At 41.4% G+C, this 18,462-nt stretch overlaps 1 protein-coding gene across 4 annotated transcripts in view; it reads left to right on the top strand.

The window, feature by feature from the left end:
- Positions 1-18,462, top strand: part of PPEF1 (protein phosphatase with EF-hand domain 1) — a 42,049-nt gene that overhangs the window by 1,220 nt on the left and 22,367 nt on the right. For 2 of the 4 annotated variants that reach the window (XM_056327875.1, XM_056327873.1), the window contains exons 2-4: positions 9,624-9,823; positions 14,338-14,465; positions 15,312-15,363. In XM_056327875.1, the coding sequence (XP_056183850.1) occupies positions 9,760-9,823; positions 14,338-14,465; positions 15,312-15,363 (244 nt within the window). In that variant the 5' untranslated portion in view covers positions 9,624-9,759. Of the gene's footprint in view, positions 1-3,661; positions 4,206-9,623; positions 9,824-14,337; positions 14,466-15,311; positions 15,364-18,462 lie in introns of those variants that run through there. The other 2 variants (XM_056327874.1, XM_056327876.1) reach the window with 2 other exon arrangements.

Below are 18,462 nucleotides of genomic sequence, written 5' to 3'. Positions count from 1 at the left end.
CCTCAGTCCCCACCATACTAAATCTTCACATCCCAAAGGGAGTGGCTTCTAGAAGTACAAATTAAGGCACCTGTACAGTGTTTATAGGGCTGTGATTAAAAGTTACGAACAGAAACTCTTATTCGAAATATAAAGGTAGGTTTATGAATTTTCAGAAGCACGTGGTGCCTGTGGGCAAAACTGTATTTTTTGTAGCTAAATATTGTAGTTGCCGTGAATTTTGAAACTAATATTTTTGCTGAAGCAGCAGATGATTTACCATTACAAGGTAGCAATTCTGTCTTTTTGTCATTAGAAGCAATTTCATAAGGACAAGATTAATATGGAGGTGAAGAAATTTGTTTCTATAGACTTTGCTGACCCTCCACCATGTATGTGATGGCTTCACTTTGTTGACAGGTCCCAGTCTTAAAAAAAAAACCAATTAAAAAATTTAAATCCTTTTACATAGTGATCCATTAGTGTATGAGTCAAATCTGTGTACTCTGCTGACCTGGAGATCCTGCTTTAACCCAGAGGCATCTTTTAGGAAGAGACAATCTGGTAGGCTTGAGGCTTCAGAATGTAGGTTTTGCACTCTCTGTGCAGCTTATGGTTCACGAGACCAACAAAATGCAGACCAAGCTGTCATTAGGAAATTCTTGAACCCATTTATTTTTCCTTATGTTGCTTTACTAAGATTTGGCAAAACCTGAGTGCTGTAGATAGCTGTCATCTCTATAGGTCTAAGTGGAGGCTGAAGCTAACGTGAGGGAGGTAGAATTGTACAAATTAGGTTATTAGTCATTGCTTCCCAGAATAATCTGCATTCAACTAATAATTTGGGAAATTCTCCTTTCTTAAAAGAATTGTTCTAATTTTTACAGAAGGTATCCTGATGCTTTCATAGAGTTCTGGTCTAGTTTCTTGGCCTTCAGGAGTCTGGAAGCCCTACATCTGCCTTTCTTTCACATTTCTGATTTTGTGTGTTTTGATGTCTTTTATTCATCATCTCACCCAGAATTGGGGGGGGCAGGGGGGGAGATATTTCTTTTCCTGTTCATTCACCCAAATTAACCTACTCCTTCTGATTGTGAGAACAGATTTCTGTCGTTTCACTGACTGAGACACAGTTTAAAATTGTTCTGGAATTTCTTTCTTTCTTCATTTCTTCTATTCCTTTTAATCTTTCCGTTTGTGATTGGACAGCCAAGTCTCTCAGACAGGGACTTGTCCCCTGGCTAGTATTTTAAAATACTTTATTGGGTCACATAAAAATAATTCTTTGAGCTTGGTAGGGTAAGAGGAGGGGAACCATATTCAGGGCTCAGAAGGAGCACATTCGCTTAGACTATGGTTATCTTCAGTCTTTCTGAAAAATAATGGTTACATCACTTTGTAGTGGGAGTTTCTGAGAAATAAGCCTGAAGCAGAATTTGAATTATGTATGTCGAATGCCTGCATGGAGGCTTGGTCAGGAGGTTAATGTTTCCAAAGTATTTGGAAAACAGAATATGTGCTTTTACATTGAAAAGGGCTTCTTGTAAAGGGATGTCCCAATTTCTGCACTAGCAACATAACTGGTTTTTTTCTTGTCATGCTAGACTGCTCAACAACATATTGTCAGAATTTCTGGCCTACTTTCTGTTCCAGCTTTTAATGCTAAAACCCTTCTCAGTATCATAAGTGTGTGACATGACTGCTGAACAAAAAAGCAGTAGTATGTGTGACCTTGTTGGTGGGACTAGTATGTTCTCTTCGCCCTTTGTAGGAAGGAGAATGGTCTTGTTTGGTACAGCCTATGTCCTTGGACTTGAACAGGAAAGGTTAATTTGGAAATCACATTTGTGTTTCCTCAAGTTGCATGTTACTGTGATCCCCATAGGTAACTGGAGAGGTGGCTCAGTCCAGCAAGACTGACTCTTTATCAGGTTGCTTAGTCATGGCTGACCACTAAGACAGAGGATGAACAGCTACCATGAATAACAAAAGAAAACATGCAGTGGGGACTTTAAGTCCTACAGAATCTAACAGCCAAGGGTTTGATCCCTCTCCCAGTGATCTTGGATGAAATATTTCTGATGGATTTGTTGGCCATTGGAACAAACCTTATAGCCTCTAATTGTGCAGAGATCTTGGTCAATGCCAATATAGATGCATTTATCAGGTACTGTAAATGTTTTATAAATAATGTGTATCCCCAGAGTGCAGTGGAAAGAGTTTATGACGTATTTTTGCTTGCATGCATTTTGGCGGAACAGTGTGATCATACATAAATGATTAGCTACTGTAACCCTGATCAGGGAAAGTGCACCCTGCCAGAAAAACAAACATCAAAAGTCTTCTGGGTCATGCAGAATTGCCTGGTATGTATTCCACTTACTATCTCGTCTCACAGGAGAGGAACAGCTTTGAAAGTGGAAGCTTGTGTCTGGGACTCCAGAATCTCAAAGGACTAGCTCAGTCAATCAAACCAGTGTATTCACACAGTGCCTTCTGCTCTGCTGTTTTGGCGTTTTAAATATCTTTTGCATATTAACAACTGTATCCGTTCTGTCACGGTAAGGGCAGCTGTCTGTCTGTCCCAAAAGACAATTGGATCACTCTGTCCTTCACAGCGGTGGCTGATGGCAAAAATTTCCTTAAAATATCACATTACAGTATTATTAGTACTTTGGGGCAGGGGCAGGAGGTAGAAGATCTTGCTTTGTTTGTCTCTTTTCTCAGAAATCTTTTGCTCTTTATCCAGTCCTGGTGGGACTCCGTTATGTGGAGAGGCTGCAGGGCAAGGGGCACAGTGATCCCCCATCTTGTGCCCATCCATGTGAAGCTTTCTCCCACCACAGCGTGCTTTATAAACCATGGTCCTCTTTGGACCCACAGGCCTCCATGCTGACTGCACAGAAGTGACTGCTGTGCTCTGTTCCATCACTACGCGCAGCAGCAAGCAGCCCCTCCCCAGCTTTCAGAGAGGGACAGAAGGACAGACCGGGGGAAAAGTTGGTGTGATGAGGATGTGGACGAGTGGTGTTGAAGACTGGGCCCAAAACTGTACCGGTGATATTACAATACCATACTTCTACTGACACCTCCTGGTTTTGAGCGGTTTGTGGTGGATGTGTTCAATATCGCAGTGTCCCCATCGATACACTGCCAGAAGTGGCAGATTCCTCAGGGGCTGTTGTGCCAGCAGTGGGCAGTGACAACTCACCTGCGGTGTGATGGCTCTGCCCTTCCCCAAGCACCCGTGCAGTGACTGAGAATTCGTGGTCAGCAGGGTGAGGAGCCAGGGCAGAGGTGCAGACCCTGCTGCTAGGGGTCAGGATTTGATTTCAAAGCATGCAGCACCATGGCTTCCTGACCGCACAGGGGAGCAATGCTGCAGCCTTCTCGGCTTGTCCCATCTCTTTCCAGTGGTTGCACAAGGAGCAGACGAGCTGAAGCATGAACCGAGTCCACTGAATTCACGGTTTAAGAGGAGAAACATGTGCATGAACATGAAGAAATAAAGTGTACGGGCATTAATGCAGTGCTTCTGAGCGCAAGATTTGAGTGCTTTGTACTTGCCCCGTTATCTGGGTATGACTGAGTGTTTCAGAGGACACCTATATCACTAATGTGCAGATACAATGCCTCATGGTAAATTCAGTATTTCTTTCCTTAAGGTCTTTCATAATCATGCCAATCACATCCAATAACCAAATACCTAGACAGCCCTTAGGTTTTTTCCTGCTGTGCTAGATCTGCTAAAATGCAGATCATTGCCTCAACGCAGCAGAAAGACCGTTCCTCTTGAAAGAGATCATGTGACTCCAGATGCGAAGCAGATAACTTCAGCCCATCCCTTTCTCTGCCTGAGATTCAGGATGCATGGTGACAAACCAGCTCTTCAACAGCACGCACACAGTGCAGCTGGAGGGCTGCAGCCATGAACTTTCACATCAGGCTGGACAATGAATACGGTGTTTTCCCCTGACTGTTTCTGAAGAGCAGCGCTCAAGAAATTTCCTCTCGGGAAGCTGTATAAATAGGTGGAGGGCAAGTGCATTGCAGCTCCTGAGCTCCAGAGCCCCAGAGCGAATCGGAGCACCTGTTCCGCAGAGCTGTGCCCCTCATTGTGCAGTTCTGCTTCCAAAAAGGGGCTGCTTTCTCTTAACAAAAGAATCTTCTAAAGGTACTCTTGTAGAAAAAATCCCGATATTGCTGAAGCAGAAAGAAAAAAACAGGTAATATCTTTGGGTGGGGTGTATGTATATATTTTAGCTCACTTAAAGAGAAAACTGACTTCATCCTAAGTCTGTGTAGGGAATGAATGACGGTTGTATGTGGACTATTTATGATAGAAGAATCTGTGTGCTTCAAACTATAAATTTTGACCTGGACTAGATCAGTTATCCAGAACTTCCGAGCACAGATGAGATCAAATAGCTTTGAGAATATTTCATGTGCTTTCTGTTTAGGAAGAAGTATTTTATAATAATTTTGAACCTTGTTCTGATGCTTAACTTAAACTTTATTAAAACCAACATGAATTTCAGCTGAAGCATGATTTTCAGTTTTAAACTGACTCAGAAGTCAACACATATTTATGCTGGAGCTTTGCTTTTTCACCACTTTCCCTCTTCAAGTAAGGAGAATTGAATGGGATGTCATTAAGACTCTGCTCATTAACTGCAGAACAGTGCATGATTCGGATTTTGCTTACAATGGGTGTTAACTTTTATGCTCCAGTTGGATCCAGTTTACTAGAACTAACTTGCCGTCAGGATTTTCAGTTTTTTCCTTGCTTCCTATAGGAATCTCCCCCTAGAGGCATTTAACCTTTCTGGAAAGTGATATGATGGCTTTGCTTATACTTCAAGGTGATCTGCACCCCATTTGTCTACTTGTATATGCCATTTCCCCTCTTTTTAAAAAACATTCTCCCCAAAGTCTTGCTGCACAAAAAATAAGGCTGCTTGTTTTGTTTGCTTATGTTCCATACAAAGAAGTGCAAATGTTTTGTTTAAATGTATCCTTTATTGATTTTACATAGCATGAACTGGCATTCTCCCATCATTTTTCTGCAGATTCTCTTTGGATTTGCCTGCAGTTCCTGCACTCAACAATTGCTCAAACAACCTCTGCAAGTTCACACCTTTGTAGCTCTTGCTTTTATTTCTTTTTTTGTAGTGCATTTTTGGGGTCAGGAATATGAGTACACCTTAATGAGCTGGTCTGTCTTATTCTCTTTCAGGCATTGCTGGCTTTCCAGTATCTTACTACATCCATTCCGTATTGATTCTTGGCCCAAACACTGAGATCTGTCAACACAGCCATCGCTAGAAATTATTCCATCAGTTCTATATTAAGCTTAGCCTTGCTTCTCTGAGCAGGCTGAAGAAATTATCTGTAAACAAAAAGGCTTTCTCATTTATTTCTTTCACATATATATAATCACTGAAAGTCACTTGATAGAAGCATCAATTTGTCCCATGGATGTAAAATAAGAGAGAACTAAATACATACTGCCTTGCCTGTGTTTGATGTTCTCGTGCCAGCCTCTTAGCACACCAAATTCAGTGTCGGTGTCAAAATTACAGCTCTTGTGCCATAGCTAGGTTCTCTTTCACTCTGTTAGTTGACTGTGGCTGCTTCATCCTGCTTTTTGCTGAGTGGGTCTTTTTAGCTAATGAAAACTTTTAACTCATCTCTAGATTCCTGTCCTTGACAATCCCAGCTCTGGCAACAAGACAGTTTTAAAGAGTTGTCCCTCTACAGGTGCTACCTAGGTGTTGTGATTTAATGTCTGGGCTCTCTTCTCTAGGGTATTTTTCTCTTTCCTGCTTCGTTCCCTCAGCAATGCACAGCAGCAAATCCATCACAAACCCATGTTAAAGGATCTCTCAGTTCTCTTCAGTCCTTGTTTCCAAAGGAAAACAACTTTTTCTTGGAAGAAATCTGTGAGTCACAGAACATTAAAAAATAGATAGCATTGGAAGCATCCACCCATCCATCCACCTGATCCTTATGGAGAAAACTCTCCCTATCTCATCACCTCTCCAATCACATGTACCTTCTAAGACATGAGAGTACCTTCTAAGTCATGGGAGATCATAACTATCTGTTCACAAATATGTTTGAGAAAGGAGCAAGTAGGGAAACAAGGCACATTGCTGGTGGTAGCTGTTGAAACAACTTGTAGGGGAAGTAGCATAATTGTGGAAATCCCATATTAACAAAAATAAAGGGAAGAGCCTTTCATTCTTTGCTTATCAAAGGTAAGAAACAAATGGGACAAAGCAAGAATAAGAAGTTAAAGCCTAGTGGCTCTTATTCATATGGCTTCCACATCCTCAGGCTTGACCTAGCTTACACTTGTCCGCCAGCAGCACAGCTCATCTAATTTTAAAAGATAAGGTACGCTTGAAAGGATAGCTCCCTCCCAAAGGATCTTCAGGCTGATTTCATTAAAAATCAGCTATAAATCTTTACAAGATTTCCATTATTCTTGAGGCAACCTGGTCTTTACATGACTGACAAACTGGAAGCATGATTGATTTTGGGCAGCACCTATCATATCCAGATCAAATGGTGCTGATTCATTATCTCTGTAAATCAGGCTTTCGACAGCTCAGGTTCTGAACCCCAAATTTCTGAGCACTTGCTACAGTGTAACCTTCAGTGACTCCTATCCAGAAAAAGAGCAGCATATGCCACTCCAACTTAGCTTGATGCACGTCTATTGGCGTGGTTGGAATAACATTTTATTTTGCTTCAGTGGATGGGCTGTGTATTTAGTGCCTGTCCATCACAAAAATGCCTTTTTGTTGAACTGAAAGGTAGCAATTTCTTGGAGTTATGTCTGAAAATGGGACAGGTCACTGGCTTGTAGAGATTGAATTACTGCCTGCTTTTTAGTGGGCATGACAGATTCTGTCTTAAGGGTGAATTAGTGGTATAGTATCCAGAATGCTAACAGAGCATTATGTCCCAAATTCTCATCCAGCTACCTTGGCTCTCTGAAGCCTTTTTCAGTACCTTGGTAATCGCCCAGATTTCCATTTCATCAGCCAACATTTGGGGAAGTTTTGTAATGACAAATGATTCTTCACCAGACATTGCTACACTGCATGGTAAATAACTCACAGAAATTACTCTAATGTTTTAAATGCTTGGTTTTCAACCTTCTTCCCTTTGGAAGGCCTTCATGGCCTTTGCCCAGTATTTTTTTTATGTCTTTGCCCAGGAAGGCAGGGTTTGGCATGGAGCAGGAGTTGGCTTGAACAAACCTACCTAAGGAGGGGGAGGCAAGGGATTTCTTCCTTTGAAGCGGCTCAGTCAGGAGCAATGAAGAGCCCGGGAAGGGGGGTGGGGGGGATGGGGTAGCACTGTCTCTTTCTGCAGTGGCTTGTTCCCCTCATTCATGATTCTTACAAGAAGGGAAGAAAGTGAATTTGCTGAGCCTGGGTGGGGACCCTGCATGCTGCAGTCTGGACATGCAGGTTGGTGGCCAGGAGGGCTCTGAAGCAGCTTAAGAAGCCATCAGGAAATAGGGTAGTAGCTTGGATGCTTACTGTGTCCAGCTTAGGATGCAGATATTTGGGACTGAAGGTGATGATTATTCCCCTGTACCAGCTCTTTGATGCCAGATTTGGCTTTGTTAAGAAGTTAACGATAGACTATGTTTGTGCAAGTTTTCCTCCAAGCTTTGAGTGTATGTTTCAGGTTTCATTTACTATCACTATAAAATTTCTGTCCCTATGTCTCTTTTTTATTTCTTTGCTCAAGGAGGTGATAGAAGTCCATGAATTTAGAGGTAGGTGGAAGGAAGAGTGGGAATGACTGGGAGAAAAGCTTAAGCTGTTGAAAGTAGGGTGTGACAGTGATTCAGATCACCCTTTCTTGGGCTATTCCATTGTTTGCTAGGGCTTGGGTGGAGTCCTGAGAGGTGTGATGGTTCTGTTTGGGGCTCCTGTTGCCCAGTTGCTGGGCATACACTGACGTGCCCTTTGGTGAAGACAGTCTTGCTACAACAGGACTTAGATTGTAAGCTCTATTTTGCTCTTGGTACTAGTCTTCAGATCACAATTCAAGTCATGGCTGGCTGTTTTGAGATGGAGCAATGAAAACCTGAGATTTTCCAAAGAGGGCAAGTGCAAAAATGTTATTCAGGAGAACAACAATGGTTTGGAGAGAAGACTGATTTGAGCTATTGGCAATATCAGTGCTGTATTTGATGCTGCCAAAGCCACAGATTGGCTCAAAATTAATGTAACAGCACTTTTTTGGTTTTCATGATAGCTCCTTCAGAGAGAAGAAAAGCAGTCCATTGTAGGGAAAAAACCCTAAAATCCTTCTTTTCTGAAATAAAAACTGACTCAGAAGGAGACAGAACCAGTTCAAGTGTAGGATACCCTTGTGTTGTGGGACCCTGAAAAATAGCCCCACAGGTATAAAGAGTCATATGTTATTAATATAATATGTCATGACATGTTATAATCTAATACAAAATAATAAATATATTAAACCTGCAAATAGTCCCACAACAATAAATGTAGTCTAACTATTGAAATTGAAAATAGGCATTTATGTTTTTCTCTCTCTTATAATCCTGTTATTTTTACTTCTGCTAGTAAAGCCAAAGGAAAAGAATAGTAGTTAAGCATTCATTATATGGTAATGAGTTTCTTCTTTGTTTTAAAATTCAAGTTAAAAGAAAAGGAATATCAATGAAACAAAACAAATGTAAAAATGTAGCTGTCAGACATGCTAGAGAGAAACATGTATCCCTGGAGACAGGGAGAGAGTGGGGTCACTGTGATCATGTAAGAAATCTTTAGCTACAGCAAAGTTCAGTCTCTCTAAGAGCATCAGTGACTTTCTTGTTACTTAGAAATTAATCCATTTTCTATCTCAGGGGAATTGCATTCATTTAAACTTGTTGATTAGGAAGTGTGTTGCATTAGTGAATGATACCATTGAGTGAAGGGCTGAGCAAGTGCCAGGAGAAAAACCCAAAAGGCCACACTGCAAAATGTACTTTGTTCATTTATTTAATGAAACCCGATCGTTTCTTTAGAATGTTTCAGTATAAATGCGACAGAAAATTGGATGGTTTATTTAAATGAAATCTGATAATAAAGCAATTTACAATGGCGCTGTTTCCCCTTGTAAGTGCGGTGGTGGTGACACTGTGGGTTAAAGTAATAAATGGGGTGGTAGGGCACCTTTTCAAATCAATAGTGTTAGGAGGACTGAGGTTTGGGGTTTTTTTAGCAGTAGTATCAGATGTAATTTTAAGGCCTTAAAATTCTGCAGTTCCGATTTTCAAATCACAAGAATGAAGAGTAACATGCCTCTGTAGTCCCTTGTCCCTGGTAGTAAGGCTTTAAATAGCTATGCTTCAGATTAAGAAATCACTGGTGCACATTAACTTTCAGCTAACATATAAGGAGTAAACTGTATTAATTACTGAGTTCATGTCTTGAATGCAAGCTGATAGTAATCAAATGTGAAAAAGAAACCTAGTGTGGTTCATCAGGTCCAGTTTGTGTAGAATGTGCTGTACAGTAATTTGTTATGAGCAGTAGGTAAGTGCGATTCTGTGTTGTCACTTTTTTTTTTTTTTTTTTTCCCCCTCCTCCCCTCTCCCTCTCCCCCAGTCCGCTCGTTGGGAGTGCTAGGAGGTGCCCAGGAGCCCCGAGGGGTGTAATCCTCATCACAGAAGGAGCAGACAGGAAAGTGTGTAATGCAAACAGCTGACAGAAACATGCTTCGTATCAGCAGCAATTAAAACTGATGGGCAGCACCATTGGAACCATGGGGTGCAGCAGTTCTGTAGCTGACAGAAGGTCAGAGAAAGGTGAGTGCTGCCTTTGTCTTCAGGGTCAGTGGTTGTTCTCTCTGTAATACCAGAAGAGGATTGCAAGTTAATATTTCTCCCTAGTCCTGGTGTCAAAATACTTATTCAGAAAAAAATATTTTCTGATAGTCCTCTTTTTAAAAGACTGTGCATAGCTTTTAGATGCTGGCTGCGGTCAGAGGGCAACTGTAGACAATCTCTAACATCTACAGATTGAGTTGGAAAAGATTCACAGCATCTGAGACAGAAGCTAAATTTCAGATGTGTCTGTGCTTGCTCTGTCACCGCTAAAACATATGGGGTAAGGTACTGAGGGGGACTTCTTATGCCCTTTCACAACACAAGATTCCTGGGCAAACTGCCCCAGTTTCTTCCCTGCTGCTGGGTGACCCCAAATAAGAAACAACTGTAATAAAGCAGAGCTACTACAATGACTCTCAGAATCAATTTTCTGCCATACAAGTGCCTGGCCTGAAATTCTCCCTGACAGTTACCGGGGCTGTCAGTTGGAAGTTTCTACAGTACCTAGTTAAACATACAATTAAAAAATTAATGCATCATCTCCCTGCTTTTAATCATACCACACCCTGATGTGAACACACGGGGCTTTGCACAGACAGGTGGATTCCAGGATTAGCTCAGACCTTTGTTCAGACTCTTTGTGTTCTCTTTCAAGGTTTGTCATTAAAGCACAATTTACAGGTCTGCAGAGAGCCATGTTATTGTAGCACTGTGCATAGTCTTAGGAGATTATTTCACTCAACAACCAGGACACAAGTCACAGGAAACTCATGACTAAGAAGCTGGAGTTACATGGCTGCAGGGATCCAAGCTGACTGGTTTAATGTAGCCCTCAGCTTGGCTGAGGTACACTACTTGGCTGTCACAGCACCATCAGTGCTGTGTCACAGCAGTGAAAGTAGAATGGAAACATCTGGAGTCACAGACCTACCTGTAACTGGGAAGCAGTCCATCCTTTTTGGGTTTGCATGCTGTGCATATTTGTGCCTTGCAAGGCCTCAGCGATGAGTTAGTTGGGAATATTTCTGAGGGTGTAAAAGCTTGGAGTCGTCACAAGGAGTTGTACTCTTTCTCATCTTACAGTCATCAATACACATTGGCATGGAGCCAGGCTTCACTACTCCAAAGCTGGCTTATGATTTTGTGTGCTTGTTTGACAATGCTTTGTCCTCTCCAGTTGCTGGATGGTGTTCTTTCTGCACTTCAGCAGTAGTCAAATGATGTTGAACCATAATTCCATCTGCAGCCTGAGGCTGTACGTCCCTCTAATGCATTAATAACATGAATTTATCAGGTATTTGCTGATGTGGGGACCTTCTGCAGCTGTTAATTTCTTTTACAGATGCGGTTTAGCCTAGCGTGAAAATCATATTCTGATTCAGTCCTGAGAATAACAGGACTGTAATAAGTACAATTAAAAAAAAAAACACCAGGAAATATTCTGTTAGATTTGCAACATTAACCATAGTGGTCGATATATATCTGTCTTTTGTAATACCAGTGGAACTGTGCTGTGTTAAGTGCTCAGGACCATTAAGCAACCCAGAGGGGCTTTAATGGGAAGTTTAATGGTTCTGATGCTGGAATTCAGTTTCTGTGCTGGTGGCTGCGCTTTGCCCCTTAGGTACTCTTCTAAACAGAAAAGCTGATGACAGCCTTGCTATGGTGTGTCAGATTTTCAGGTCTGTAGTGGTGGTGAATTCTAGAAAGGACAGAAAATAAGAGAGATTTCAGGGTTTATGTAGGGTATGAAGGATGCTCTTAGTCATATAAGGATTACGTACCCTTCAGGCAGGAGGATTTTTCTAGGTTGGATGTGATACCTGTAGGATGGGAGTCTTTACTGATTATGGCTTTGTCTGGACTGGAAAACTTTACCACTTTAACTATACTGTATACTTATTAACGGTAAAATATACCAACAACGTGCTATTATGGCACCTGTAAGCATTTTAATGAAAAAGCTCCCTTAATGTTATACATTTATTACTCAAATCACTTTTCCATGAAGGTGTTTCTTTACCTGTGTAACTGTCAGTTTAAGAAAAAAATCATTCTCGCTCGGGGGTACTACTCGTCCGAGTCTCAAAATTCCTGGTATTTGTGATCAGCTAGAATAACTGACTAGTATAAACTGTTGTCCCTCTAATACAGAGCTTTTCTTTGCTGTTTTGCAGGGAGAAAAAGCATTAATATGAATTGTTTGTTGGTTGTTATTTCTTGTTTTGTTTTTCAGCATCAACTGTTCATTTTGGCAACAGTAATAAAACAGAAACATTTGTGTTAAGACATTAGTGTTGGTTTTCGTTTCCTCCTTTTTCATGAATTTGCAGTGCTGTGCAGTGGTGATTGTCAAACTCTGGAATTCAGGGGAACATCTCAGTTTTGTTTCTGTGCTTCTGATCCTCTGTTCATCTGCTCAGAAATGAGCTCTAGCTCTTGGGAGTGTCAGGAGCTAAGATCAGTGTACCCCTTTGGTCCTTGTACTTTTGACAGTGGTGCCTTGCAGGTGCTTTGGCTTGTTCCCCCAAGATCAGAAGCGTAAAGACTTTTTTTCTGTGTCCTATGCTGAGCTATTCAGGATTGAGTTCCTTAGGAAACTTCTTAAAGTGAGGTGTTAGCTGCAGGGCTGGAGGCAAAGGCTTGGCATTGCTGGCCCTGTCTATTTACTGGTATCCTGTTGAGAGTACAGGGGGAAAGAGATAGGGAAGAAGAGGTAGGGAAAATAAGGTAAGGAACCAGCTGACAAATACTTGTGTTCAACTTTGAGTAAACTTGTCATCTCTTGAGAGCAGTCTCATACCTTACTCTATTTTTTGTTGCCAGGCAATATGGTAGCGGCAATGTGGTTATATTGGGACAGGTATAGGAAGCAATACCCCTGTGCTTTATGTTCCTCTCACCATTACGCAGTGATGCATGTAATGCCTCTTGACTGCCCTTGTTAGTGCTCTGTAGGGCTAAGCACATTAATACTGAGTCCCCTTCTGACCATAATTTAAGCAAATGACTAGATTTGAATTTACCATCTTTTCAGCTGCTCGATCTTCAAGGCAGTAGCTGCATTTTTTTCCAATTTTGTATAGTAAACGGTGTCCTCCCCTGGATGATAAATCCATACTTACATATGCCCTAAGTATCTGAAAGGTGCATTTATTCCTCTGTAGCTGACCTTAAAAAACCCGTTAACAAGTGACCAAGGAATGCTTTTCTCAAAGTTAGTTGATTTTTCTGAATAAGCACCCTTCAACAGCAGAAGTTACTGCTGAGGTTACCTGTTCCTCCTTTCCCAAGCTCATGGTTAATTCAGGCTGAACACAGCCCCTCCAGCCTTCTGCTTTCACTCCTCCCTCTTGTCTTCCTGCTAGCAGTGCTACTGCCACCCATGTTTCACACCCCGTCTCCTTACAGCTGCTGCCCTTTGGGTAGCAGGAGTAGCAGGAGGGATTGTCAGCATGGTAGTGAGGGATCAAGTGGGCATCAGCTCCTGGAGCTCTTGTCCTCCCGCATAGCTCTCACTGGTGGCCACTGTTCATGTGGCACTAACTGCTTGATAAAGGTGTGAGGAGCTCCCTGCACAGGACAGTGCCCACTCTAGGACCTCTTTGTGCAACCAGTTGTTGATCTGGTTGATAAACTTTTATCTGAGCAGCTAAGGGGATGTGATCCTTTTGTGGCATGAATGGGTCCTGTAGGCAGCAGGCCCTTTGCTCCAGGCTGCAGTCTTGGTGATTGTCCTTCCGTGATGTTTCCAGCAGTACTCCAGACTGAGACAATAGTAGACACAACTTCATAAAGTGCTGAGTGGGATGTGTATTCAACACATAGTCCAAAATTATCTTCTGGCATGTCCCACTGAATTCTTGTGGCGAGCATTCCTTTGTTCACCAAGCTAGCCTTTTGGCACGTCTATTTAAGCAACATATGCTGCCCTTCAGTACTATTAGTTAACATTTTATCCTAAGGTTTGAATTTTTCTGGCTTGGTGATACAGCTGTGCAGGCAAAAACTTTCTGTTAAAAGAAGCTATTACAAACTGTGTCATTACATGGTGTTCATGTTACAGCTTGCGAATTCTGAAGCTTTTTACTGCTGCTTGGTAAAGAAATACATTTTGTTGGTAGGCCAAACTGCTGCTCTTCATTTCCTCGCCTTCCCAAAACCCACATACTGCCCATCAGCTGAACATGGCTGACTTCTTAAATGAGTACTGTCTTCAGGACAATGAAATGGGGAAGGTTTCTAACAATGTAGGCCTGAGCAAGTCAGCTAGTTTGGGATCTGTCCGTGAAGACAGAAACAGTAAAAGCATCATGTGTTCATTATCAGAAAACACTTTTTCAGTCTCACTTTTGCAGTTTCATCTTAATGTCAACTGTGCACAATGGACTGAATTTGTCATCTGTCTGCAAAATTCTGCAAAGGCAGCATGTGTGTTTTCATTGTAGATTATACTGCCTCCATGTGTACTCCATTGCTTTCTGTTTTGACAGCCATTAGAGCTGCTATCCTCATCCAGAATTGGTACCGCTTCACGATGGCCCGGCTAGAAATGAGGCGCCGCTATTCTCTGAATATCTTTCAGTCAATCGAATATGCTGATGAGCAAGATCAACTACAGGTTTGTAATCTTCAATTCTTCCTGTATGAACAGTTATGTTATCCCCAGAGGACTGAAGCTGCACAAACAAAATGGACATGTGGTTATTTCTTCCTACAGAGCTGTGTCTGCTTCCCTACCTCACACATAAACTAATTATGTTGTGTGTATACATACATAAATATATGTGTGCTGTGCGTATATATATCTGTATACATGTGTGTGTACATATATATATATATATATACACACACACATCTAAGCAGCAGGACACCATTCTGCCTATACAGCCATATCTAGGTTAGAGGTTCCTGCAGAACAGCTCTATTAGCCAGGGATTGCAGGTTATCCCACTATGGGTGATCTTAATCACGTCTGTGAGGCACAATACATGCAACAGAGACATCCGTGTCTCAGCATGTCAGCGAAGGCTTCCTTTAGGATCAATACAGGGAATTAGGAACTTCTAGGGGTTTGTGTTCATCCTAGCATCAGTGTCTAAAGTCAGTTCGGTGCGTTGTAGCAGTATTTTTCTATTGACTACAAGGAAGTCTAGGCAAATAGTCTAGATGAAAGCTAAGACGAATTACACCCAAAACTGTCAGCAGCATTGATACAGTCCTGGAACTTTTGTGTATTCATATAGTGTCAAATTCATAGCAAAGAAGGAAAGGAGTAAACCAATTTTTGTAGTAGGACACAAGTTGTGTCATTATTGCAGGTTGATGATATGGGAACTTACAGTAGTGTTTTAGATCCCCGTAAATGGGAAATCACTAGTAATTGAATAAGGAAAGAGAATGTTAATGCTTGTTGGATCCCCTAAACTGATCAGTGTGTGTTTGTTCTTTTCTTTTCCACACTCAGCTATCCAACTTCTTTACATTCATGCTGGATCACTGTACTCAACCTGATTCAGGTAAGGATAAAAATCAAAGTAATATGGAGATTCTGTTTGAAAAACCTGATCTGAGGAAAGTTAATTTTCAATGTGATGTTTACAGCCTATGGCATGTGCTGGGGCTGAGTGTTAATTTCCCAAATACTGTAATAACAATTTGATCCTGTAAGTGTTGACTCTGCTCAATATCCACTCAGTGAGTCAAGATGTAAGACAGAACATAGACCTGTTGTCCTTATGAGAATACTCAGAGGTGCTCAGAGTGGTTTCTTATATGTTACTGCCCTTAGGCTGTTCTCCCAGTATTCTTACTGACTCCAGTTTTCACAGCTTGTTTTCTTAAACTGTGAGATGAGATTATCCAGAAGGCCTGTCTAGTTGGTTTAGGGCAGGTATAATCAAAGAAGTTGCCTTCAAAGAGGTTGCTCTTCTTCTTTTTCTTTCTTTTCCCCCCCTGAAGCAGTTCTGGACCACTTTTTAATTTAGTTTCTTCTAGATTTCACTGCAAAACATGTATCAATATGTGATTAAAAATAAAATGCATTTCAACTTCTGGAGATAAATCTTTAGAAACCATCTCAATTAAAGCTCAGTTATTCAAAGAAAACCATTAATTTTTGAAGTATTTTGGGATCCTTGGACAAAACTTACTTTTGAGGCCAAGCTTTACAGAAGGACACACTGAAAGTGATTCCTAAGTCCAGAAAACAGACATGACTTCCCTGAACAAACTAAGTATAGATCTAATCCCAGCAGAATTAAAAAGGAGGCTGTCCCCTTCTTATTGAATTACAAGAGAATGTCCTTTCTCTTTCATCTGGTCCAGCCACAGGTTATTCCAATTAAAATTTGCACAAGACACTTTGATAGCAGGATAAAACCACCATCAAAACCGTAAGTGGTTCCGTGTTCTAATAACAACCATTAGAAAAGGCATTTTTTTCTCTCTTAAATACTTTAGAGTACCTAATGCTCTCTGTGCTCTGCAGAAAAAGAAATTATGTTTGAGCCTTGCTCCAAAGCCAAGGCAGATGATACAACAGTCCTTCCTTTGCTTTTTTTTTTCCCATTACCACTGTATTCTGAAAAGCAATCTGCTTTAGTCATTTAACTTCCTGGGAAGGAGTTGGCAGATTTAAAGAAAAATCAGAGACTGTTCACTTTGTCTATTTCTACATGCTGATAGCACACCTCAGTTCATCTTTTCCACCTGAGTGGGAAAGAAAATAGTAATGCTACTTCTGAGATTTGGAAAAATAGTGTTAATCTCTATTTGCATGATAACATTGAAAGAGAATTTTATAGCTGCTCATTGTAGATATGATTTATCTACCTTTATGAAGTGTCTATTGACAGTAAGAACAAAGGTGAGGTGCCTCAGTGACTTGCTAGGGTTCAGTACGCAGGTGGTACAGAGCAAGCTGCTGCATGCATAGGCTGTTTGTGGGCAGGTAGAGACGCAGGCACTACCTGTGCACAGGGAGGGATGGAGAGTACTGTGGGCTGTGCTGTGTCACCAGTGCGTGGGTGACCTGTTTCTTGGTCTTGCAGATATTGGGAGCTGTGGATGTGGTTGAGGCTGAACACGGGATAAAGTGTATGGTTTATGGCAAAGCTCCCCTTCATCTGGCTTGCTTAAAACTCATCTCTTAGGACTGAAGTTGTTAAGACTTGGTAACTGCTCCAGAGGCTTTATTTTCATCTTGGTTTGTTACTTCCCCCTTTCTAACACGCCGTGTTACAGATACCAGAACCTAAAATGAAACAAATATTCCATAAAGTACATGTTTAATAGAGAGATGGCTGAGGCCGTCTATGTAAAGGAGCTGACTCAGGTCTCTTTTGAGAAATTGCATATCAAATTTGTGTTGTGTGGTTTGCGGTTATGTTTGTCCAACTATTGGCTGTGTGCACTCTTTACTTCAAGCTCTTGATTGCTTGCCCCTGTAAGTGACCTTTGCAGCACGCATGCTAGCCCCACTGTTTTAAGCAAAATCAGTGCTGAATAGAGTGATTGTTAACAAACTGCTTCCACTTCTGCTGAATCATGGTCTTAAGATGTGAGCCATGGTGAGTGTAAACATAACAGGTAGAGAGGCTTTAAATTGGCTTTGCTATTCTCAAGCATGTTCTAAAACCCATGGTTCTCTGGCTTTTTTTTTCATCAGTCTGTGCTCACTTTAGTTAGAGTGATAGCATATGGTTCAAAAGCCCTCTCCAAGAAGATAATATATAATATTCTTACCAGAGAATAGGTTGCCTGTTCTCGGTATGTGATGAGAAAGCTACTTGAAGATTTTCTGATCTGTGTTTTTCCTTGCATTATAAACCACTCAGTCTCCACAATTCATCTTGTCACTTTCCTCTTCTTAATCTTCTTTTTCAGAATATGTTTTTCAAAGAAAGAAGCAGCCACCATCTCATTAACACAGTAGTGCTTTAGATGTGATTATTTATCTGTTGTACCCTGAAGCTTTTTTTCATCCTGTCATCCTGCTTAAGATGTCAGTGTTGTTTAAGTTGTGATTGGGATATTATCTAGCTGTGTGTCTTGTTCTTGTTCTGCTCCTGATTAAAGGCTACTTTCCAAGGGTTTGTGGGAAGTAAAAATTAAAACCTTTTCCGCTTTATACTCTTCTTCCTCCATCACCAAAAAACCTTCATAGCTACTCAGCCTTTCAATGGAAAGACCTCTGGTCAGAGAAAGGTGGAAACTGCTTTTCTAGCAAGAGGTGACCCATTTACTCACTCTTTTGTGGGCGCATTGAGGGTGAGAAGGCTGCAGATATGTCCTGGGCAAAGTGATAGGACTGGGAGTCCAAGGTAGTCCTGGCTGTGCCTCTCAAAGTCACCAGGGCAGGAGCCACACGTTCTGGAGCCTTCCTTCAAAAGGGAACAAAAAAATTTGCTGTTTTCTGCAGTTTCACTCCCCATGATGCCTCCCTTACATCGTGAACACCCTTTCAAGGCTTTTTGTATAGAGTGATTCTTCCAGTGGGGAATTACAGCTGCTTGCAGCTCACAGTACCAGGAATGGAGTGAAGGAATACAAATTCGGAGAGAAATCTTTATCCTCTGAGTGGGCTTAAGGACCATCTGGCTTTGACATGGTGGCTG

Source organism: Falco biarmicus, chromosome 2 (genome assembly GCF_023638135.1).
Source record: "Falco biarmicus isolate bFalBia1 chromosome 2, bFalBia1.pri, whole genome shotgun sequence".
In the NCBI taxonomy this organism is placed as follows: domain Eukaryota; kingdom Metazoa; phylum Chordata; class Aves; order Falconiformes; family Falconidae; genus Falco; species Falco biarmicus.
The sequence above is the reverse complement of the archived record's forward strand: the minus strand, read 5'-3'. Positions and strand labels throughout refer to the sequence as shown.